The sequence below is a fragment of the Mirounga leonina genome, unplaced genomic scaffold, assembly GCF_011800145.1.
Source record: "Mirounga leonina isolate KUSES-001 unplaced genomic scaffold, KU_Mleo_1.0 Mir_107, whole genome shotgun sequence".
In the NCBI taxonomy this organism is placed as follows: domain Eukaryota; kingdom Metazoa; phylum Chordata; class Mammalia; order Carnivora; family Phocidae; genus Mirounga; species Mirounga leonina.
Genome location: NW_023270233.1, coordinates 6,131,840 through 6,154,518, shown reverse-complemented (window position 1 = coordinate 6,154,518; position 22,679 = coordinate 6,131,840). Strand labels below are relative to the sequence as shown.

Below are 22,679 nucleotides of genomic sequence, written 5' to 3'. Positions count from 1 at the left end.
ATGCTCCTGCACTGTAAAACTCCACCACGTTGACCCTAAAAGGCCCCATCGTCAAGATTTGTGTGGGAGACGCAAAGGCAAACGCCTGTCCTGTGACAGTACTTTCAGCTTCAAATATATCATTTAAATGAATGTAAAAAACAAACAAACAAAAAACAATGGTCCTACTTGAATGTGAGCTAATGAAGCAAAGTTAGCTTTTTTCCATGCTCCTTTCTGCCTCTCCTTTCTCAAAATACTTCATGAAAGGCTGTATTTTTGACAAAGCCTTCAAATGAAAGTATTGCAAAAACAATTAAAATATATATATATAAAATATTATAATTACCCCCCCCCAAAAAAAAATTCCCTTGTGCACTCGGTAGTCAGGTCCCACCCCTCCAGCCCCTAACAGTCAATCAGGAAACTTTGCCTCTAGTCGTGTGATTTTCAGAATGTTATATAAATGAAATAATATAGTATGTAGACATCTGAAATGCTGTCACTTAGCATAATGTGTTTGGGATTCATCCACTACACTGAATGCACCCACGGTCCACTCCTTTCCATTGCTGAGTAGTATTCCACTGTCTGAATTGACCACGCGTGTTTATTCATTCATCTGTTGATGGACATTTGGATTATTTCCAAATACAGCTGCTCTACACATTTGCAAGTAGGTTTTTGCATGGACATGTTTTCATTTCTCTTGGAGTAGGATCGCTGACTTATAAGGTAAATGGATGTTTAACTTCATAAGAAAACTGCCAAACTGTTTTCCAAAGTGGCTGAATGATTTTGTATTTCCAGCAGCAATGCATGAGAGTTGCAGTGGCCCCGCATCCTCATCAGCAGGATGGTATTGGCCCAGGATCCCAGGCCCAGAACGGTTTCCAGCACCAAACCGGAGCGGCAGAGGGATTGTCTCACCTACTGGAAATGAAGCCACCGTGGATCTTTATCTGCGCCCTGGGAGTGGCTTGGTCTGTGGCCCCTCTCCTAGTGACTTAGGCTTTTGCTCCTGTGTAACAGGATGTGCAAGAGGAGGGCGGGGTTTGGTACTTTCCCCATAAGCTGTCAATCCCCTCCGGCCCCTGCTCAGCTGCGGGGTCTTCCTTCCATCTTCCACCCCAGCACCCGCTGGAGTTCCTCTGTGCAAACTGTCCCGGTGTCTCAGGCCCCAGCTATTCATGCTGGCATGCCCACACACACCCTGCTCCCAACTATTTGTTAAGATTTTAGCTGATTTCTGGGGCGCCTGGGTGGCTCAGTCAGTTAAGCGCCGGCCTTCAGCTCAGGTCATGATCTTGGTGGTCCTGGGATCAAGCGGGGGGCTGGGCTCCCTGCTTAGCGGGGAGTCTGCTTCATCCTCTCCCTCCACCCTCCCTCACCCCCACTCATGTGCTCTCTCTTTTTCTCTCTCTCAAATAAATAAATAAAATCTTAAAAAAAAAAAAAAGATTTTCACTGACTTCTTCTTCCCACATATAGGGAGGCTGTGTGTGTCCCCCTTCTCCCCAAGGGCCAGCACAGATGAGCAGTCTGCATTCCTCCCTTGGAATTCAGGCTCCTTGGTTGCCCTGTGAGCTCAGCTTCCTGGCGAACAGAAGAAAAGTGCTGACTTTGTAGTATATCCAGGCCTCCCCGTGTCAGTGTGGGAGCAACACTCTTTGCAGCTTCTATATATCCTGGGTGGAAGCAAACCTACCTTCCTGTCTTTGCAGCCTTCCATCTACGCTCTTCCCATCACTATTTCCAGGCAGCTTGTTTTCAGCATTCCACTTCTAGGAACCAAGTTTTGTTCAGGAATCTATGTGTCCTATTCTCTATTGCTGTATGAGAAGCCACCCCCAAAATCTGGTGGCTTACAATTAAACTGTACTACTAGTTCTCATGGTTCCATGGGTTGACTGGTCTCTGCTGAGCGATGTTCTCGCTTGGGTCTCACATGGGACAGCGGGGGCCTAAGTCATCTGAAGGTCTGGACAGCCAAGGAGCCTCAGCCCCACGCCAGCAGATGATTAGCAGAAGCCACAGGCATGAGCACCGACAGTCAAGGCCCAGTGGAGGGCCGTCTCTGGAGACTAGCTAACATCCTAAGAACACTACGCATAAAAGGGGACCTTTCACATTTAGATCTTACGTTTATCTAGCCATAAAGTTAACAGGAGGAAAGGAAGAATATTATCGTGGCAGGAAAATTATCAGATAAATCCTCCAAAGCACAAAGTTATAAGTCAGAGAAAAAAAAGAGAGAAGCCTAGTACACCAGTATATAGTATTTCCACCAACGAAGGACACTATGGAAGAAGTTAGTATACCGATGGCCAATGGGAGGAGATATTTGCAATATTGAAAATGGACAAGCAATTAGTGTCTAGATATAAACTCCTGCAAATCAACTTAAAAAAGAGAACACTGTAAACTCTAAAAAAATAAAAAAATAAATAATGAAAAGACTATTAAAAGGCAATTTATAAGCAATAAGCCTCAAGTGCTAACAAGCAGATGAAGAGGTGCTCAGAATCACTAGTAATCAGAAAAACAAAGTAAAACAGTGAGCTATCATTTTATACCTATTAACTTGGCAAAAATTAAAAAGCTAGATAATGCCAAGTGTGAACATCATGTGCGAGCCATATAGGAGAATAGAAACCCTCCCTCACACGATGCACAGCATCTGAAACTATTTTGGGACATGTACCCATGAGGGAATTGTTGGATTTATAGGAGATATATATGTTTATATTTACATATTTATACATTTTTATATATTTATATTTAAGCTGATAAGAAACTGTCCATAGGCCAGAGAGCTACTGAGTTGGAAGAGATGCTCCCTGCAGCATCACCGTTGTTGTTCTGTTCTGTGTGTGTTGCACACGCACACGCTTGGGGGCGGGGTAGTGGTGGTGGTGGCAGGTTGTTGGAAGCTACCTGAGTGTCCACCACTGGAAGAATGATAACCTATGTGGGGTGGTCACCACGGAATACTGCGCAGCAGTTAGAAGCTACAAGCAGATGCTAACAAGCAGATGGACACCAAGGAAGCTATTAAGTTTATATCTATATCTATATGGCAAAAATAGGTGAAAGAAACAAAATGAGACACAGCACACAGATCCATTTACAAAAAACAAAAAGACATACAGATGAAACAAGAGCACCTGTTGCAAAACATATACAACCAAAAATACATATATAACACATTAGAGTTCACAGAGTAACACACTGGGAGGAGAGGAATAAAAGTGGAGTATGGGGATGAAGGTTAATGGGAAAGAAAAATGTTTTTGAATGTGAGAGGACTTGTACTACCTGACTCCAAGACTTACACAGCTACAGTAATCAAGATGGACAAACCGATCAATGAACAGGATAGAGTCCGCACATATAGGTCAGTTATAAGTGAACCACACATATAGCTTCAACTGAGTTTTTACAAAGGTGTAAAAGCAATTCCGTGGAGAAAGGAAGAACTGAATATTCATATGCAAAAAGTGAATTGGGATCCATAACTCAAAGCATAGGAAAATTGAACTCAAAATGGATCATAGACCTAAATGCAAACCCAAAAACTATAAAACACAGGAGAAAACATCACAAAAAGAAAACATAACAGAAAAATCTTCATGACATTGGGTTAGGCAAAGATTTCTTAGTTGCAACACCAAAATACTAATCCATAAAAGTAGCATTGGATAAATTGGATTTCATCAAAATTAAGGGCGCTTGCTCTTTGAAAGACAGTGTGAAACACAAAGAAGAAACTGGCAAACCACATCTCTGATAAAGTGCTCATATCCAGAATAAAGAACTCTCAAAACCCAGTAAGAACACAAAAGGGGGGGGGGCAGGAAATTTGAAGGCAATTCATCAGATTTACCAATGAAAATAAACACCTGAAAGACTGTTCAATATCATTAGCCATCAAGGAAACTCAAAGGAAAACCACAATGAGATACCACTACACAGCAAATAGAATGACTGAAATGAAAAAGATTGACCATAACAAATATCGGTGCATCATTGAGGGTGTAGGGAAACTGGAACTCTCATACACTGCTGGAGGGCACATAAAATAGTACAACCACTTTGGGAAGCAGTCTAGCAGTTTCCTAACAAGTTATAAACACACGTCTGCCATATGACGTAGCCATTTCACTCCGAGACGTTTACCCAAGAGAAATGAAAGTCTAAACAGACTTGGATGGGAAAGTGCATAGCAGCTTCATTTGTAATAGTGAAAAACTGCAAACAACCCAAATGTCCATCAACAAGTGAACAGATCAACAAATTGTGGTGTATCCATACAATGTAACACTATAAAATAAATTTTACTTAGCCATAGAAAGAAAGAAACTATTGATACATGCAACCACAGGGGTGAACCGCAAAGTAATTATGCTGAGTCATAAGAAGCTAGACACAAGAGTATACACTGTATGATCTGCATTTACATAAAATTCTAGGAAATGCAACCTAACATACTGTGCCCGGAAGCAGATGAATGGTTGTCAGAGAAAGAAGGAAACCTGCAGGGCCGATGGATATATGATATGTTTATGAGCATGATCGTGGTGGTGCTTGCACGAGAGCTCACATATGTCAAAACGCATCAAATTGTGCACTTAAGTTATGTGCAGTTTTTTGTAGGCCAATACCTCAATCGGTTGCCTTTAAAAACGAAAAAGGTAATCTCGCGTCCAGGGTGACACGCTGGTAACTGGCAGAGCGCGATTCAAACGCAGAAGTCCGCACCTGGAGCCCGCGTTCTCAGCCCCGGAGCTCCGGGGAACAGGAGCCCGGAAGAAAGTGCTGGAAGGGGGCAGAGGCCGAGCGCGCGGGTCGCGGCCGAGTTAACGATTACCGGTGGGCGGGTCCTCTCGGCCCCTCCCCGCCCGCGGCCCCGAGCGCCCGGCGCCGTCCCGCCGCCCCGCGGCCACCTGCTGCTCGACCGCGTCCGCCCCTGCGCCGCGCCCGCCATGGTGAGGGGGTCGCGCGCCGCCGCCCGCGGGGCCCGAGCGCGCGGGGTGGGGAGCGGAGGAGAGGAAGGGGCCGATCGCGGGGGCGGCGAGGGCGGGGGACGGTCCCTGCGAGCGCCTCGCCCGCCGGCCGCTCGCCAGGCTCGGAGAGCCGGGGTCTCCGCCCCGCTGCCACCCGCACCCTCGGTGGTGCCCCAGGGCGAGCTGAGGCCGGGAGAGGGGCGCTGGCGCGGCCGGGTGACAGCGAGGCGCAGCCCCTGCAGGGCCCTGCTCCCAGGCCCGTGTCCCCGGGGCGCCTCGCGGCTGCAGGCGACGCATAGCGGTGGGCCCAGGGCCGGGGGCGGTGAGAGGCCGCTGGTGAGCCCCGTAGACATCGCCCCCACTCGGTGGCAGGTTCTCGTCAACATTGAGGGGAGGGGGGCGACCGTGTGTCTGAGTGTGAGTAGGAGGGAGGCCGGTTCTGTTTCTCTGCCCCCCCGCACTGGCCCCTGGCCTCAGAACCAGCCCCTGGTGCCTCGCGTGAGGCCTGTGCCCAGCCATGGGGACCCGATTGCTCAGGATCAGCCCCCCTGCAGGCTAGGATTTCCCCCAGGAGGGCCTTGGCGCTGTGCTCAGCCCTACTTCAATACCCCCGCCCTCCGCGGGGTGAATGGGAGCCCTGGCAGGGGAGGAGGGTGGTGTGTAGACCTGGGAAGCTTTACTAAACAGCTCCTTTCTGGTCCCAAAGCCTGAGGAGCAGTAGGGACTGTGGTGACAGCTGAGAAGGCACTTGGAAAGCTGTGGCTTGGAGGGAGGGCAGGGGGAGAGTGAGGCTGGTTGTGTGGTGCTCTGGGGCCCCAAAGATGCAGGCGGGGTGGGTAATCAGTAACCGGAGCGCACACTCCCCCAGATGACCAGGCCAGGCCAGGCCTGGCCTGCGATTTACTAAGTAAACACTGCCCCTTCCCCCGCTCTGATCCCAGCTCTGAGGCGCTTGTCATTTCAGCCCCAGGCTGTGAAACTTGGGGGATCCCCGAAGACTCTAAAGGCCAAGGGGTGCCTCCTAAGAGCTCACTAGTACCCACCTACTTCTTTCTGGGCCAGAGACCTAAGCAGTGGGTTCTGATGCCTGGGCTGACATTCATCTGGTTGCCTGGATACATGACCAGGCTTATCAGCCACTGAGAAGGGGCCGGATCTGGAATGGAGCAGGGGTTGGGCGAAGCAGGCCGATCTCGCAGAGCTGAGGAAAGGAGCTGAGCTGGACCAAGCCGGATCAGTCCAGAGAAAACAAGTGTTTTTCAGGAGAGAGAGAAAGATTGACTTAGAGGAGGCTGTACTGCTTTTCTAGGTCAGCACCACACCGGCAGGGCCTAACAAGCCTGCTAGCCCCAGAAAGTCTCCTTTTACAAATGCAGATGGTAGGCCCTTAACGAGGATGGACTTTATTGATATGTCCCATTGGCTCCTCTTGCTGATCTGAAATGGAAGTTCTGGGCCCCTTCTACCTTTCAAGCCAAGGGAGGTGAGTGCCACAGGGCCACCCTGCTGGACAATGGCAGAACTGGGGCTTGAACCAGTCCTGCCAACGGCCCCCCACGGCTGCCAGGCTGCGCGCTGCCTCATGAAGCTAAATTAGCCTCCCTCACATTCTCTTCCCAGACCTTACTGGTTCATTTTTCCTTCAACACTCTATGAGAGTTTCTGTTGCAGAAGTCTCAATTCTGGGATCCCTTCAGTGCCTAGGCCTGGGTCCATCCCTCCAGAGAATGGACCCGGCCTTTGCTTCCTTCTGTCTCTGAGGGTTCCACTCAGGGCCTGAACTGTACCAGCTTGGGCTGCCTGGAGGGCACTTTGCACAATAGGTAAATAGCCTGAGGCATTAGGCTTGTCCAGTCGCCCTGGGCCAAGTTACTTCCACTTTGGGCCTGAGCTGTCTTGGCTCAGGCTCCCCAGGCTGATGGAGTAGACAAGAAGGTGGGAACCCGAAGCCCCCAGGCCTGGCAGCTGGTACTCAGAGGCTGCCTGGGGGCATGAGGAACACCCACTGGGAGGTAGTACCATTGGGTGTCCACTGTGGTGTGGTGAAGAACCACCTGGAAGGTGTTTTAAGTGCTGGCTCCTTTGCCCCGGGCCCAGGAAGCAGACTCAGACTCCCTTTGAGAAATGCCTATGCTCTCAAGGATGGGGGGGGGGGGGGGGGGGGGGGGGGGGGGCTGGGGGGAGGAGAACTGTGGTCACTTTCCCTTTCTAGGCCTCAGTTTCCTTGAGTCACAGTGCGGGCATGGGGGTGAACTGGATACAGTCCATAACAGAAAAAGGAAGGTTGGACAGTCATGGATACTCTTTCTCTGAAAAGTTGTGTAGTAACACATTCGCATCTGGGCTTGATTTTGCTTTTACTCTCTCATTATCATAAGAGACCTATGGTGGGGGGGGGGCTCTGTCGCCTGAGGGGGGGGGATGTTGCTCAGCCCCAGGGACTTGCATCACACCTCAGGATTTTCTGTTCTCTGAGCAGAGTGTCCAAATCCAAGAACGCATCGGCGCGGGAGCCAGGGCCCCACCCCCAGGGCAGGGTGCCACCCTCAACGCCTCCCTGTCCATTGCGTTAGACCCGGCCACCCGAGCCCCCGGGGAGGCTGGCTGACTTCCGCTGGTGACTGGAAGGAATCTGTTGATTTCCTCTCCTAGGCTGGCAAAGCGCACAGGCTAAGTGCTGAGGAGCGGGAGCAGTTGCTGCCAAACCTGAGGGCTGTGGGGTGGAACGAGCTGGAAGGCCGAGACGCCATCTTCAAGCAGTTCCATTTCAAAGACTTCAACCGGGTATGTTGCCGGGTGGGACAGAGTTTCTGAGACTGGGGCGGATGGGGTTACACTCCAGAACTTGTTCTCTCCCTTAAAGCCCTGCCACCCAAGCCCCTTCAGACGCTACCCTAGTCGGGTTGGAGTGTCACCCTTGGGGACTGGAGAGTGGGGAGATGGGTGTTGGGTTCTCCGTACCCGGAACTCTTAGAGCAGCCCTCTGTCTCTCAGAGCGCTGACCTGGGTCTCACTTCACTACATAGGCTTTTGGCTTCATGACGAGGGTGGCCCTGCAGGCTGAGAAACTGGACCACCATCCTGAATGGTTTAACGTGTACAACAAGGTGAGCGATGCGTGCGTGGCCCAGTCCTGAAGGCCCTTCGTTGGCCTTCCCTAGGGACCTCCCCACCTAGAATCAACATGAACAGCCCTGCGAAATAGTCAGGCTCACTACCAATTAAAGAAGTGCAAATGAAAACACTGGTGAGAGAACAGGCGGGTAAGGTGGACAGTGAGTAGGCATCAAGAAGGCCGAACCACGGAAGGCAAGGCTGTGGGATGGGCCGTATTCATGGCCCATGGCTCTAAATGGCGTAACCCCTCCTGGAGGTGCGGCGTGGAGGAGTGAAAAAGTCGTCACCTGAGCTGAGAATAGCACGCACAGCGAACAGCTCGGACCCCAGGCCAGGGCCACCACGGGAGGGGGTGCAGTGTTGCTAGAGACGCGGGAAGGCTGCCCCCCAGGCCAGAGCGTGGAGACCGGCTGCTACCCTGGAGCGCTCGGTGTGGCCGATCCGCACAGCGGTGACCCTCTCCTGCTCGGGGCCCGAATCTCTGATTTTGTTCCAGGTCCACATCACCCTGAGCACCCACGAGTGTGCCGGCCTTTCGGAACGGGACATAAACCTGGCCAGCTTCATCGAACAAGTAGCAGTGTCCATGACCTAGGCCCTACGCTTCCTCTGTGAATTCTTCAGGGGAAGGGGGTGACTGAATCGGAAATCCAGGGAGGGAACCGGGGAGCCCTGAGATGTTACTGCAGCCAGAACGGCCAAGTGGACCCTGCCGCCTCCGGCTAGGGGGAGTCCTTGCTGTGGAAGATGTCCGCATCACCGCCGACCTTTCCTCTTCTTCTTCCCAGGCTGTGTCCTGCTCCCTTTCTAATTCTTTTCCCAGGAAGCTGTGTCTAAGATGCACCAAGTCTTATCTTAGAAACCGGGACCCTGAAGTCAAACCCACCATATGTGACAGAAGCACCCGCGCTTTGACGCCTCAAATAAAACTCGTGTTTCACTTGGTCTCAGGCTCTAGAACCTTCCTTTCCACAGGTCAGTCCAAATTGGAGTCTACAGGCATTTAAAGCACTTACTCTGTGGGAGGCACTGTTCAAGGCACTGCGGGGGGGCGGGGGGGGCGGAGTGGGACCAGACCACCCTGTCTTCATGTAAGGGAATTAAGCAGGAAGCAGTAACTACCAGTAGGCAGGATGAATGAAGTCAATGCTAGAGGCAAGGGTAAGAAATGAGCTATGGGAACATGAAGTGATTGACAAGGGTTAAGTCTGGACGCTCCACTGACTTGTGCCTCGAAGACCTGAATGGGATTCTTTTTTTTTTTTTTTAAAGATTTTATTTATTTATTCATGAGAGACAGAGAGAGAGAGGCAGAGGGAGAAGCAGGCTCCCAAGGACAGGGAGCCCGATGTGGGACTCGATCCCAGGACCCTGGGATCATGACCTGAGCCGAAGGCAGACGCTTAACCATCTGAGCCACCCAGGCGCCCCCTGAATGGGATTCTTGAGGCAGGGGTGGCCGAAGTGGCACCATGACTAAAAGAAAAGGTTTGCAGGACACTTGTACTTATGCATGGTGGGATCTACGACTGGGAAGGCAGTCTGCAGCTGGGTTATGTTCTTCCTGGTCTACAACATCCCAGGGGAGATTTCTAATCCTGATAGTGTCTTGTGGTTTCTTAGAGACTTAGCCAGAGTCTCAAGCCTTGCCCGCTTTTACTGTGTAAGGGAGAGGACAAAAATCCTAGCTCAGGAGGGGACAGGCTACTTCCCATCTGAGCAGTTATGGAGTGGATTCCTACAACTCAGTCCGCCAACCTAGTAACTCTAGGATAGACTGTTCCCACTAATGTGCTGTGATTGGGAGAAGTGGGGCGGGGGGTGCACAGAGCACAGTCTCCTCTCTCCCCAGTGCAAGCCACGTGGATGGCAGTCCGCAAATGCCATGATGCAGGATTGTGGGAAGCCCTTCTCCTGATGGGTTCTCATCCAAGAACCCCTAGCCTGAAGCTGCCTGTGTTCTAAGCTGACTTGCAAATGCCAGGGTTCCTTGGAGCAGACATTTAGCAATGTCACAACCCAGTCACCCTGGATGAGTTCGTCCTACAAGGGCCAGAAAAGAGGCAGAGGTCGGCATCCGAGAAATAAGCCCATTGTTGGTAGAGGTACCAGTAGGATCTGAGACTTAACAGTACCAATGTCAATGGCAGGTTCTCAGAAAACTTAATAATCAAAACCAATGAGATTCTGATGGTGGTCCCCCATCTGCTCCACTTCTGAGTTCCCTTTTCCTAAGTGTGCTTTGATCTGACAACTGTGGATTAGGGGACAGAAGCCACCAGACAAGGAGGTACGGAGCATGTGTTAGGTCACCGTCCCACCTCTGCTTACCCATGGATCAGGGGTTGAAAGGCGCCAACCTAGAGGACGCTCCAGTTCTATGAAAGACTGATGTGGGACAAAGACATAAGTGATACTTTTTCAGAAACAAATGTTTATTCTACAATTTGTGCAAATAACTGACGTCACAGGGGAAGATGTTAAGGACAGATTATGAAAAAGAAAGCCCAAGAAAAAGGATGGCAATTAGGACTCCAACTTGAGAAAAGGCTCGCAAACGCTGACTTCTGCTGACCCAGGCTGTAGTTGGTGGCTGTCCAGTCAGGCCTGTCACTACCTCTCCACTGCCGCGTCTGGCTGCAGGTGGCTCGCTGCTACCAAGAACCCTCAGAGAAGGCAAAGGGGTTCACCGTGGTTACGCAGCAGGTGCAAGCATCCAAACACCAATTCTTGGATGGAGGGGGCCAGGCCTCCTAACCAAGCATATCCTGGCCTCATCCTCTAGGGTTAACCCCAAAGCAAGTAGGTGCTCAGGAAACCAAGTCATTTAGCAGAAAACCAGCAAAGACGGCATTCCTTGGCTTGATTCTGGCAAAGTCCAAACGGGTTGAAAAGCTGGGTTACCTGAGTGACAGGCTCCAGGCCCTCTGGAAGGACTTCTCACTTCTTACTTGTAATGGAGTAAGATGCCCAGCGGTTATATGTGCAGAGATATTCTAAGGGGTTCCATCCACTCCCAAACCACTGAAGCCAGTGCCCAGCTGGCTGGAGCCCACCCTGGAGGGCTCAATCCATCATTAATGTATAGGCAGAAATAGATGGTGAAGAGGACAGAAAACACAAGCTGGGCCCGGGCCCTGGGGAACTAAAGACCTGAGTTCCAGCCTCCTTAAAGCAGACATGACCAGCACTCCTGGGGAAGCCTCCCGTGGAGGTGCTCTCGCCCACAGACAGCTAGCGCCCTGAATCTCCGTGACCACACACACCCCTTTCACCACAAGGGGGCGATCTCCCACCGGCCGCCAGTTCTCCAGCGGCCACCCCTACAGAAGCAAATGAATGCAACCAGCCACGTCGGTTAAGATTTCGGTCATTTAATTACTGAGTTGCTTTTTAAGATATTATTGCTGCAATTAGGAAGGGAGCACTGAGCTGGGAAGAAAGAGGTTAAATACAGAAAAGATTTAAAAGAGGCAAGTACCATTTTCCAAGTATAAAACCGGTAATATTAAAAGTGACATGGCAGGAGGGTCACGCGGCTGCTTACTCCGTGTAGAAACCAGACGCTACAGTTTCTGCAGAGGCCCATGTGACATCCGCTAGCAACATGACACCTGAAGACACTGTGCCCGCCTCTGCCAGACTAGGTGTTCCTAGGCGCGCAGGTACGCATAGACTGGAAAGCCCACAAGTGTCAGGCAAACTAAGGCTCGTGCTATGAAGTGGCTACAGGAGGTCCCTTTGAAAAACACCACTGCCCCCGGGGCAGCAGAGGAAGGGCCCGCAGACGCTGGGAGCAACAGCATGCTCTGTCAGGCACAGGCTTCTCCATTTTCGCAGCTGACAAACCACAGTGGTGCCGGCGGGGTGGTTCGGGTCCCGGGTCTTCCTCCAGCACCACGAACGCGCCGGAGACCCAGGAGCCCCGGCGCACAGCTCTGGCCGCAGCAACTCTCTCGGGAGGTGCCCCCAGTTCAGCGACGGGAAGGAACTCGGCTCCCGTGTCCAAAGGATCTTAGCGTCTCCCTCTAACATGCTCGCGTGCACGTGCACACACACACACACACACACACACTCCAGCCCTGCGATGACACGGCCAGCTCGTCACAGTTATCGTGGAGGAAGTACAGTGCCAGAGGCCACTTCAGACAAACGTGCCACGGAGCCCGGGGGAGAGTCTGGTGGTCCTGGCTCTCCCGGCCGTCATTCCCAGTGAGGGAGGCCAGAGGACAGCAGCCTGAAGAGGCTGAATGGTTCAGGAGTCCCTGAGAAGGGGATTGGAACAGAGGCTATTTTCTCCTGACTTCTCCTAAAGTCCTCCCCCACCCAAATAAAAGCTCAAAGACTGACCCACTTCCCCGAGGGCCTGGGTCAGGAGTAGCCCTCCACCGCTCTCTGCTGAGGAAAAAAGGCACGGTATGTCATCTTCAGAGGAAGACAGTGGCTCCACCTAGATCAGGGCCCTGTGCAAGGGTGAGGAGGGTGGGGAGTGGGCACAGGGTTTGGTCCTGTCCCTGCACCACCCTGAGCAACTAGTCTTAGGAAGGAATCCCAGGCCCCAGGCCCCAACAGTTGCCATCATGCTTTCCTAGTCCAAAGTTAGCCGGGCCTGAGAAGTATCCAGTACCTGAGGCTAAACTGCCATAGTACCTTTGGGAGCTGAACAGACGGAAAGAGGCAGGAGGGACACACGAACAGGGAGAAGTTTCCTTGCCTTGGAGGCTCTCTCACGTGCTCCATGCACCCACCTAGGGTAAGTCAAGGCAACTTGTGAAGGTGCTCTGAGCTGTTCCTTCAAGCAAACATATTCTCAGACGAGATGGCTTACAGCAGTGGGTGAGAGGAGGACCACCACCAACTCTGGGGACATGTATTCCAATGTGACCCTCAGAGAACTTGAGAAAAGGCTCTGGTTTCCGATCCTCAGCAGCCCAGGAAGAGGGTTCGGCTGTGCTCCCAATGCTGCCGATGCAGACAGGAAGCACCAGGGCCAGAAAGGCCTAGGCTCTCTGGAAACCACGTTCTCTTCCTAATCCAGGGGAACAACAAAAAACCAATGGGAGCACGAGTTCAAACACAAATCTCCAAAGATGGTGGCCACCAAGTATCAAGTGGGGACAGCAGAGGGCCACTCCAAAGCCTGCCTTGATAGACTGAGCAGATACGCTCAGCCATTCTAATCCCGAAAAAGAGGAACAACGGCCTGTCCATCTGTGTCCTGGAAAAAGAAACTGAGCTGCACTACGTGACTCTGCGAGACAACTCACCTACTCAAAGAGGAGGCTGAGAAGGCGTCGTGCTTAGAGGGTACCTAACTCCCACCCGGGGAAACATCTTCCGATCTGCCTTGCCAATCTGCCTGAGAGAACAAAGAAAACCTTCTTTATCAGAGAAATCACCCCCAGGCTCCGTAAGGACTCGGGACCGGTCAGAGCTGCCACACAATGATTAAGTGAAGTTGAAAGCTAGAAGGTTAGAGAAGGAAATGGCTAAAACAATCCCTAGGGTAACATTTGAGAACAAGGGCAAAATAATTAGGTAATGAACTCCTTCAGGTCTCCACATTAAAGACCACAGAAGGATGACAAGAGGAGGAACAAGAATCCTGAGGATCAAGCCGTCTCATGGTCTGTCTCGTCGTGCTCCATGGAGCAAGACCAGATGCTGAAACTGTGCGTGGCCTGTTCCACTCCCCGAGAACCCTCTGAAGGCCAGGAGCCCCTCGGGGCCACAGAGGGTCCAGGCTCAGCGGGGTTTTGGAGAACCATTCATCTGGCTGCTCTGAGTTACAGTGTCAGTGCTGAAAAGGCTGTCCAAGAAGACTGAGGACAATTCTGCGACCAGGTTCCTGTCGACGGTCGTCTGGGCCATGCCGTAGATCGCACCCTACAAATCCAGTCAGAGAGCATTACTGGCAATGAGGCGTATGGGGGTGGAGATGAAGCTGCGGCTCCGATCCCGCCCATCCCCCCGCCCCCGCCTTCCATGTCCGCTCCCCTCCCCGGCTGCATGCCCACACCAGACAGCTCTTCACAGGTACTTGCCGGTCTGCCTTTCAGCCCAAAGGAACTGGCCTATGGGATTTGCCATAGAAAATTCCAGAGAAAACAGGCTTATTGTCTTTCCTATGTCAACATTTTCTGTTCAAAGGGACAGGACCACCCCGTGCCTTTGTATGACACATTCAAATTTACAAGGTGCTTTATATACAGCACACCTCACTTGACACCAAAGAGCCTGCGAACGGGGGAGGCAGAGGTCCTCAGCTCCAGGGAATAAGGTCTGTGGAGACGGGACAGAGGCAGGACCAGACTCGAGGTCACCTGGTTCTTCCAAACCCCCCCCACCACCTGAACTTCCACAAGAAGAAAAAAATCCCAAGTGTCCCTACCATTCCTGTGGTCTTTGCTTTAGGATTCTTCATGATTTGAGTGACAGACTCCCGGATGTCCTTCAGGAACTGCACGGCTATTCGCTTCCGGGTGTGTACTAGCGTGATGCAGAAATGAATACTGTGGGAGAAGAGAGACAGGCAGAGATGAACCTTGGGGAAAGAAAACAAAGTGCTAAAATAAAGAAGCCCCATGTCACATACTGGAATTTACCGCTCGCTTCTTCATGTTATTTGTGACAAGTGTTCCCAGTCCTGGGAATCGGGGCTCTCAAATACACGGCTGTCAAGCATGGGCCGGCATGTGGGTTTCATGCCTCCGCGCGAGCAACATCCTGACTGAAGGGAGTACGGCTGCCTGTTCTGTCCCACCCCTCCCCTCAAAAACTGTCAAATGCTATGCCTTCAGTCACGGGACCACCAAGGGGATGCTCTCCTTGTAGACAATAAACCCTCATGGGCACAGGGCCCCAGGGGTCTTGAAGGACTTCAAGGCACAGAAGAAACTCTCACGCCCCCTAGAGGGAGACTGAGGTACAGAGGGATCGTGCAGAGGAAGAAGCTGAGCCCAGGTGGGACTGGCAAGAGCACCAGGAAGTGAAAGGATTGGGGTGCACGGAGGGCACCGGGGGGACCTCTGCCATCAGGGTGTGGTGTTTATTTACAGACATCGTGGGAGATGAGATGAAAGAAGCATATGACAGGACAGGGCAGCGGGCCTGAATGATGAGAGGCCCTGTGGAGGGTTCTGAGCTAAGTATGACTCAGGTCACGAGTCCGTCGGCAAGAGCAATCTGATGGCGGTGTGCGAGATAGGGCGGGGAGTACACAGCCCAGGAAGTGGGCAGGGGCAGCAGTGGAGGGGCTCGTGACCGACCACTGGTCTCCAGAGTTGTAAAGCTCATCGTCTCGTCCTTGATACTGAGTAATGCCAGGTGGCGAGACAAAATCGCACGGATACTCTGTCGGCCCTGGAGCGCTGGCCTCACTGTCAGTCTCTAGGCTTCGGGTCACCCTGCTACCCGAGTTGTTGCGAAGTCACAGAGCACAGTGAGGGCAGGAGGCTCCTCGGGCTTACCTGGGTGGGAACTGCAGCTGGTTCAGGTTCCAGCCTTTGGCAGTCATCAGGTTAAACAGTCGGTAGATGTCAAAATCTCGGGAGCCCAGAGCAATGACTGACAACTGGGGATTCCCAAAAACAAAGATGCCTTTGATATTTTCCAGTCTTAAAACAAACAAAGAAGAGAATAGAAAGGAAATTTCAGCCACATATACTCCTCGGGCCATCATCTCTTTCATCATGCAAACGTCTCCCCTGTAACACAATCTAATCTTTTAGGGCTTCAACTCGCTCACCTTCTAAAATCAGGCAGCAAGACCGAGATCAGTGGTTCCCAAACATTACAAATACTCAAACGCCCAAACCCCACTGAGCTCCAATGAGAGAACCACTGGCTCCTACGCTGTATGCCCAACTCCCAAATTGTGATGTGCCCCAGGGGCATCTGAGGCATAAAGATGCACTTAAAAAAAATCCTGGCAAAATAACCCCTCCATCTCTTCAATTTAAAAAGTCATATATATAATCCCTAAAGCAAGAAATGGTAGAACAGTTCACAACAGATGGGTCTATCGGCTGGGTATATGCAGGCTTTTTTCGAATGAGACATGCCTACTGGCCGAAAGCTTTCACTCACCCTCCAGATTCTGAAAAAGCCTCCCCAGTGTGGATGAGCCACAGAGATAGGCAGGGGGCACATGAATAGGTGGGTCAGACAAACGTGCAGCCTCGTTCTAGCCTCATCTCACCCTCGGTCTCCCCCCTCCCATCCCCCGTTCCCTCTGCCTCATCTCCGATACTGTTCCACCAGCGACTCCCCAAGTGTGAGCCCTAGACCTGCAGCTTCAGTATCCACTGGGAGCTTCCCAGAAACGCAAGTCCTCAGACTCCCACTCCAGATGGACGGAATGAGAATCCTGGGAGTGGGGCCCAGCAACCTGTGTCTTGACAGGTCCTCCCGATGATTAAGATGCGTGCTCAAGTGTGAGAACCGCAGTCTAAAGCATGACACTGCAGTGTATGGGCACTTGGTAAGAGCTGCCAGTCGTGAAGACATGCTTTGAGACACGATGGCCCACAGGTGAAGCCTGGGTCTGACCCTCCAAGTCCCAGCAGAGCCAGGGAGCTACTCCTCCCAGGCCGGCGCCACACTCCTAAGCTGCTGTCCTAAGCCCCTGGTCGCTAGGGGATGCGGGATGGGCTGGGAGCTATGGGTGCTGGCCAGGCAGATGCCTCGGGCCTATGAGCAGACAAAGCAAGAGACGAGGCGGATCCCCAATCCTCCACACATACTCTGACTTGAGGAAGCGAGTGGTTTTGATGATCTGTTTCGTGGCCTCAACATAGCCGCTCTCACCAAAGTGCATCAGGGCAGCCCAACAGGCCGCGCTGATGCCTCCGGGCCGGGAGCCCGCGATGGTCGGGGAGGCGTAGATGCCGCCCTGCCAGTCTGTCGCCACGAAGAACTGATGGCTCCTGTACTTCTTCTCACTGTAGAGCAGCACGGAGGAGCCTTTGGGGGCGTAGCCGTACTGAGGGGAGAAGCGCACAGGTGAGCGCCGCAAGCTCCTCGCGCACACGTCTCCTCCACGGGCCCGTTTCCCACCGCGTCCCACTCGCACCAACAACCCACACTCAGAGCGTTACGGGTGGAGGGCGCTGCGGGGACGGGGCTGAAATGCCCTCTGGGAGGGCCGAGGCGTCTGGGGGCCCCTCACCCAGCACGTGGCTTCTCTATGTAAACAGCACCCCAGGGTGGTGCGGCACGGTGGAAGCAAAGATAAATTTCCACTGGCAACCGGGGAGAAGGGTAGAAGTCATGTCACCTGGAGCAACTGAAATCACGAGCTGACTCCCTTCCCATCTCTTTTATACTTCCTTTTTTAAGAACATCACAGTGTTCAGCATCTAGAAGCTACTGAATCCAGCCTAAAAACAACCTGCGTACTTGGTTTCCTTACAGAAATGTGCCCTCCTAGTGAACTCCCGCTGCCGCAAACATGGAGCCAGCCTCACTCCCTGACCCACACCGGGAGAGATGGTAAGGAGGAGGGCACGGGGGTCGCCTGGGTGCAAGGCGAAACCAAATCAGATCCCGATGGAAGATTCGCGGGCATCACGTAAGAGTCTGAAAAACAGGTCTCCACTATGCTTGAGATGAAGACAAGCTCTGCGAGTGTCTTCAGCACAGAGCACATATTCCTGAGGCTGCTGCTTCTCCCACATCTGCATGTAGCTGCAAAGCCATCCCGGCCACCAGGGGTGGGGGCATCCGAACATTCCTGAGCACGCAGTTCTGCCCTCTCTCCAAAGGACTCTTCCCTTAGCTGGCTCCTGTCATGTGGGGCAGCACCCCCGTGGTGTGAGAGCTCAGCACCAGCATACCTCCTCCTCCCAGGAATCCCACTATCAACTTCATCGCTACCCTCCACCGCAGAGAATCTCAGAGCTTCAGGGAACAATTTTCTAGGGGCCCCTGTCCTGGCACATCCCAGCTACATACAGTCAGTGGATGCAGAAATTTTCTGAGCCACATGCCACAAATAGGTCCCTTTGCACGATTATGTGTCACCTCTAGCACCCTACTTTGTCACCTGAACCAGCTACGCGGGTGAGAGCAAAGAGCCAGATTTAATTTTACATTCTGGGCGGAAGTTAATGCTTTAACCAATTTACTTTCTTGATAGTAGTCGAAATAATCAGGTGCCTCCTTTGATTAACATTTGGTCCCTTGCCTGTCTCACCTTGTGGGTATCAGCTGAAATGCTGGTCACACCTTTCACCCGGAAATCAAATGGTTGCTCCAGTGGGTATCCTGCTTTCTCCATAAAGACGATGAGGAAGCCCCCCAGACAAGCATCTACATGAAGAGGTATTTTGTATTTGACAGCCAGCTAGTTCAAAAAACAAAGACCACAAGAGAATTTCATTTACAGCCATATAACAAAGACTCTGCAAGACACAGGTGGAAAGGTGCGCTGCAACCACGAGGCCACTCTGTAATGCATCTTTCAGGCTTTAAAAAACGGGCTAGTTTTCACATGCCTAGTAAAGCTCATCTGTCAAATGTATTTAGGCTTCAAAATAATTCCTCTGAAATGTGGTATTTTATCTTTAAATACGCAGGGCCTCAACCTGACTATAAAATCAAGCAGGAACCGAGCAGCCCTCTGATGCAGGGGGAGAGTCCTGCTTTATTTAGTAATGCAGGGTGGGGAGGAGGGGGCGCTGGGCGGGTGGCGCTGTTGGATGCCACCCTCTGGTAGGCAGGCTCCTACATGCAGCTCATTTCCCCGGCCGAGTCCAAATGCCAGTACTCTTTCAGAATACCCAGTTTCCACAAAGTCGTCTTCCCACAGCAGAAGCCAGTAACTTTCTCAGGCTCCAAACAGAGCCGCGGGGCTTCCTATGGGGCTCAGGAAATTTGTGCACAAATCTGAACTCAGACTTGCGTCTCCTTGCCGAGTACCACACCATTAGGTTCGATTTTCAAATCTCAACTTAAGTGCCTGGCAGCCCACTTCTCCCGCGTACCTTGGCCACTTCAGGGACAGGATCGATGACACCATGAGGAAACTGGGGGGTAGAACAGACGAGCATGGCCGTGTTCCTGGAGATGGCTCTCCTCATTGCCTAGGGGTTTAAAGGTGAAAGGAAAATGAGAAGCCACGTCAGAATGCCAAGAGCACTCCAGGCCCCCAGCTCAGGGTCTGCGCTCCTCTAGCCCACCTCCTCTGTCTCTCCGACCCAGGAGAAGACAGCCCCCCGCCACGGCGGCCGCACAGACACGGCCAGAGGGCTCCAGCCGGGGGACAGTCTGTGGCCACAACACGGCAAATCACTGTGGGAGGAAAAACGGCATCGGGCCAAGAGGCAGATGAGCCTGTGCGAGTCCCAGCCCCACTCACGAGTGTGGAAACCTGGGGCAAACGATTTAACTCCACCCGGACTGTTTCCTCACCCGTGCACTGCAAAAGGACTGACAGTTTCTCCAGCCTCCCTGGGCTGTCACAAGGCTCAGATGCAATTCTTACAGCATCCCGACGCTGGAGAGTTCTCCACACAGGCACGGCATAAAAATAACGACTAAAGGACTACTACTGGGTCTTCAAAAAAGAGAGCCTGCCACGTGTGACAGCATGGATGAACCTGGAGGACACTCTGCTGAGTGCCGTAAGCCAGGGCCAGAGACACAAATGCTGCATGACCTCACATACACGGCACCCACGACAGTCACACTCAGAAGCAGAGAGTAGAGTGGCGGTTGCCGGGGGCCGGAGGATGAGGGGCACCAAGTTTCGGTGACGCCTGACAGGAAGTTCTGGACCGCTCGCGGACGGCCGTGTGACCATGCATAACAATACCGCACTGTGTGCCTGAAATCAGCCAGCGGTCCAGAGAGGAGCCCTATGTATTCTAACCCAGAAAAAAGGAAAATGACAGAAGATGGTAACTATTTGAGGGGATGGAATACACTCAATAGTGTGACTGTGGTGATTCATCTGCGTATTCGTCTATCACTGTGTATAAGTGTCATCGGAATATCAAGCTGGGACCACAGATATGTACAATTTTTTTTGGCAACCGTCAGTCAGTGTATCAATAAAGACGGCAGGCAGCAATAACGCTAGTGCTAAGAAACTGGGCAGTTTAGTTCCGAAAAGATACAGTTACTGTTATACTGGCGAGGATATGGATGCGGGCTCATGAAAACCGCAGGGAGAGTCCTGGGGCAAGTCAGCCCGTGCTCTTTTTACAGAGAGGAGAAAGCCACGTTGCTGCAGCAAAACCCAGGTCAGCGAAGTCTCAAGTCAGGGGCTGGATCGTCTCTGCTATCAGAGCTCATGAATTTATGAAAACGCTGAGCCGCACTCCATCACCACGGCCGGTGGCAGCTCGGCAGCCCGGCAGCGCCAGCGCCTGGAGCCCAAGGCCTTTGGAGCCTCTCTGCACGCGATGCTGGAAAACACCAGTCCGTCAGGTGCGCCCCTGCTCCTCACGGTCCATGGCACGAAATGGCCCTTCAGGGGAACTCACCCGAACATCCACCTCCATCATTTTGTTCAGCGGAACCCGTATAATCTTCATCCCAAAATAATTGGCTGCTTTGTCAAATGCAGCATGGGCACTTTGGGGGGCCACACTAAATGACAGAGAAGAGAGTAATGAAATTCCGATAAAAGCAGGGCTCAAGAGAGAGCCTAGTTAGCAGCTCATCTACGTCACCAGGAGTAAACGTCTCAATGTTTTTCCTCACGTTTTTACAAGTGTTTATATTGTTTTACTTTTCTTTTTAAGCAGAAAGAAAAAGAGGTCAACTGATTTTCTATAGAAATCTTCTCCCTCTGGTTTAGGAAGTCCAAAGCATAAAGCAGGGCTGACAGGCAGGAGACGAGGGACTGGGAATTTGGATCAGATTGGCATCAGGCAGAGCCTTCTCATGTTGGCCATCCAAAGCCAGGGAGCCGTTGGTGGGGGTACGCTGACATGACACATGGCCAAGCAGGAACCTAAGTCTGCTTGTATCAGGGTCAGTGGTTCCTTCCAGCTCTGAAAGCCCACAAGCCTGTGAGAAACTAATTCCCATTGTTCCTACATACTTAGAAGCAGCACTTCAAACAGTACTGAAATGGGGGCGCCTAGCTGGCTCGGCTCAGTCAGTAGAGACTGTGACTCTTGATCTTGGTGTTATGAGTGCAAGGCCCACGCTGGGCGTAGAGCTTACTTAAAAAAACAAAAAAAAGACAAATAGCACTGAAAAGGAGACTAAGTCATGGTTAAGTATTTGCTTTCAGACTTCGCTCAATTACTGCACTCTCAAAATCAATGTGTTCCCTTTAAGGAAGGAAAGACTATTACTGAGTACGAAGCACTAAGATTCATGTATGGAAAAAGATGGCAGCCTGATTTATTCTCTTAGGCTACACAGCATGAGATTACATGCAACCCTTAGTCACTGATACTTGTGGGAAAACAGTAACCCAGAGGATGTAGTATAAACACTCTGGGCAAAGAGAGGGTCTAGAAAAAAAAAAAAATGCAGCCAAATATCAAAGTTATGTCTATGGGGTGACATTATAGATAAATCTCAGAAAGATTTTAAAAATTTCTCCTCCCAGGGGCGCCTGGGTGGCTTAGTCATTAGGCGTCTGCCTTCGGCTCAGGTCATGATTCCAGGGTGCCCTACTCCGTGGGAAACCTACTTCTCCCTCTCCCACTCCCCCTGCTTGTGTTCCCTCTCTCACGGTCTCTCTGTCAAATGAATAAATAAAATCTTTAAAGAAAAATTTTTTTTTCTCCTCCCAGAAAACAGCCCTCAGGCTGAAATTTTCTTAGGAAGCACTTTGAGGCAGCCTATTATATTTAAGTAACTTTCCCTGAATTTAAGGGATTATTAGAGAGTTTTCCTTAGGCTCCAGATTATTTATAATAAATATCACAAAATTCAAAGATGTAGTCCTGTTCAACCTGTCACTTTTAGGAAAAGGATCTCATTCTTGCTTTCAGTATATACCACGTATAAACTTGGGGGTTGGGAAAGGGAATGACCTTTAAAATTAACTGGCTGATCCACTTAGGATTCTGTGGAATGTGAAGGGATAAGGGTCCAGGGCGCAGGACAGGAAGAATGAGGACTGAACTGCCAGAGGAAGAGGGAAGAGAAGTAGAAAACAGATGGTCAGGTTGTTTCCAACTGCAGTACTCCAAACAGATAAATCCAAAAGAAACACATACATACATTTCTGGAGTTTTGATCCCATTCTCAAAGGCCAGGTCCCGGTAAGCCTTGCAGGCCATCAGTATGCTCTCTGTTCCCCCCGAGGTCACCTGTAATAAAGAAGCGATGTGATCCATGCAGTGCAGTGAGGCCCGCTGTCAGCATGCACGGCCCACCTTATCTCGGTGGTGCCTGACGCAGCAGCAGGTAACGTCTGCGAGGCACTCGGCAGAGCACACATGGCCATGTCTTCCGGATGGAAATGGGGCTTCATCGGCTAAGCGCATTCTTGGTTCAGAAGAGTAAAAACTACCAAATAAGAAGGCGCAGAATCTCTACACCGTATGGAAAAACGCACCACCTGCCCAGACGTCACCAGCACGCCGCCCGTTCACACTTCTGCTGCTG

The 22,679-nt window shown here is 51.6% G+C and overlaps 2 protein-coding genes across 3 annotated transcripts in view; one reads left to right on the top strand and one right to left on the bottom strand.

Annotated features, from left to right (window-relative positions):
* Positions 1-4,863: 4,863 nt before the first annotated feature.
* On the top strand, positions 4,864-9,047 carry LOC118019158 (pterin-4-alpha-carbinolamine dehydratase). The gene is made up of 4 exons (XM_035018073.1): positions 4,864-4,967; positions 7,638-7,769; positions 8,012-8,092; positions 8,599-9,047. Exons 1-4 carry the CDS (start codon positions 4,965-4,967, stop codon positions 8,695-8,697), a joined length of 315 nt encoding a protein of 104 aa, XP_034873964.1. The 5' UTR covers positions 4,864-4,964; the 3' UTR covers positions 8,698-9,047.
* A 2,413-nt stretch (positions 9,048-11,460) lies between these two features.
* Positions 11,461-22,679, bottom strand: part of LOC118019146 (sphingosine-1-phosphate lyase 1) — a 56,712-nt gene continuing 45,493 nt past the window's right edge. For both annotated transcript variants that reach the window (XM_035018040.1, XM_035018050.1), the window contains 8 exons: positions 22,293-22,381; positions 20,591-20,696; positions 19,088-19,186; positions 18,298-18,447; positions 16,847-17,085; positions 15,572-15,718; positions 14,494-14,614; positions 11,461-13,988 (listed from right to left, as the gene is read on the bottom strand). In XM_035018040.1, the coding sequence (XP_034873931.1) occupies positions 13,848-13,988; positions 14,494-14,614; positions 15,572-15,718; positions 16,847-17,085; positions 18,298-18,447; positions 19,088-19,186; positions 20,591-20,696; positions 22,293-22,381 (1,092 nt within the window). In that variant the 3' untranslated portion in view covers positions 11,461-13,847. The remainder of the gene's footprint in view (positions 13,989-14,493; positions 14,615-15,571; positions 15,719-16,846; positions 17,086-18,297; positions 18,448-19,087; positions 19,187-20,590; positions 20,697-22,292; positions 22,382-22,679) is intronic.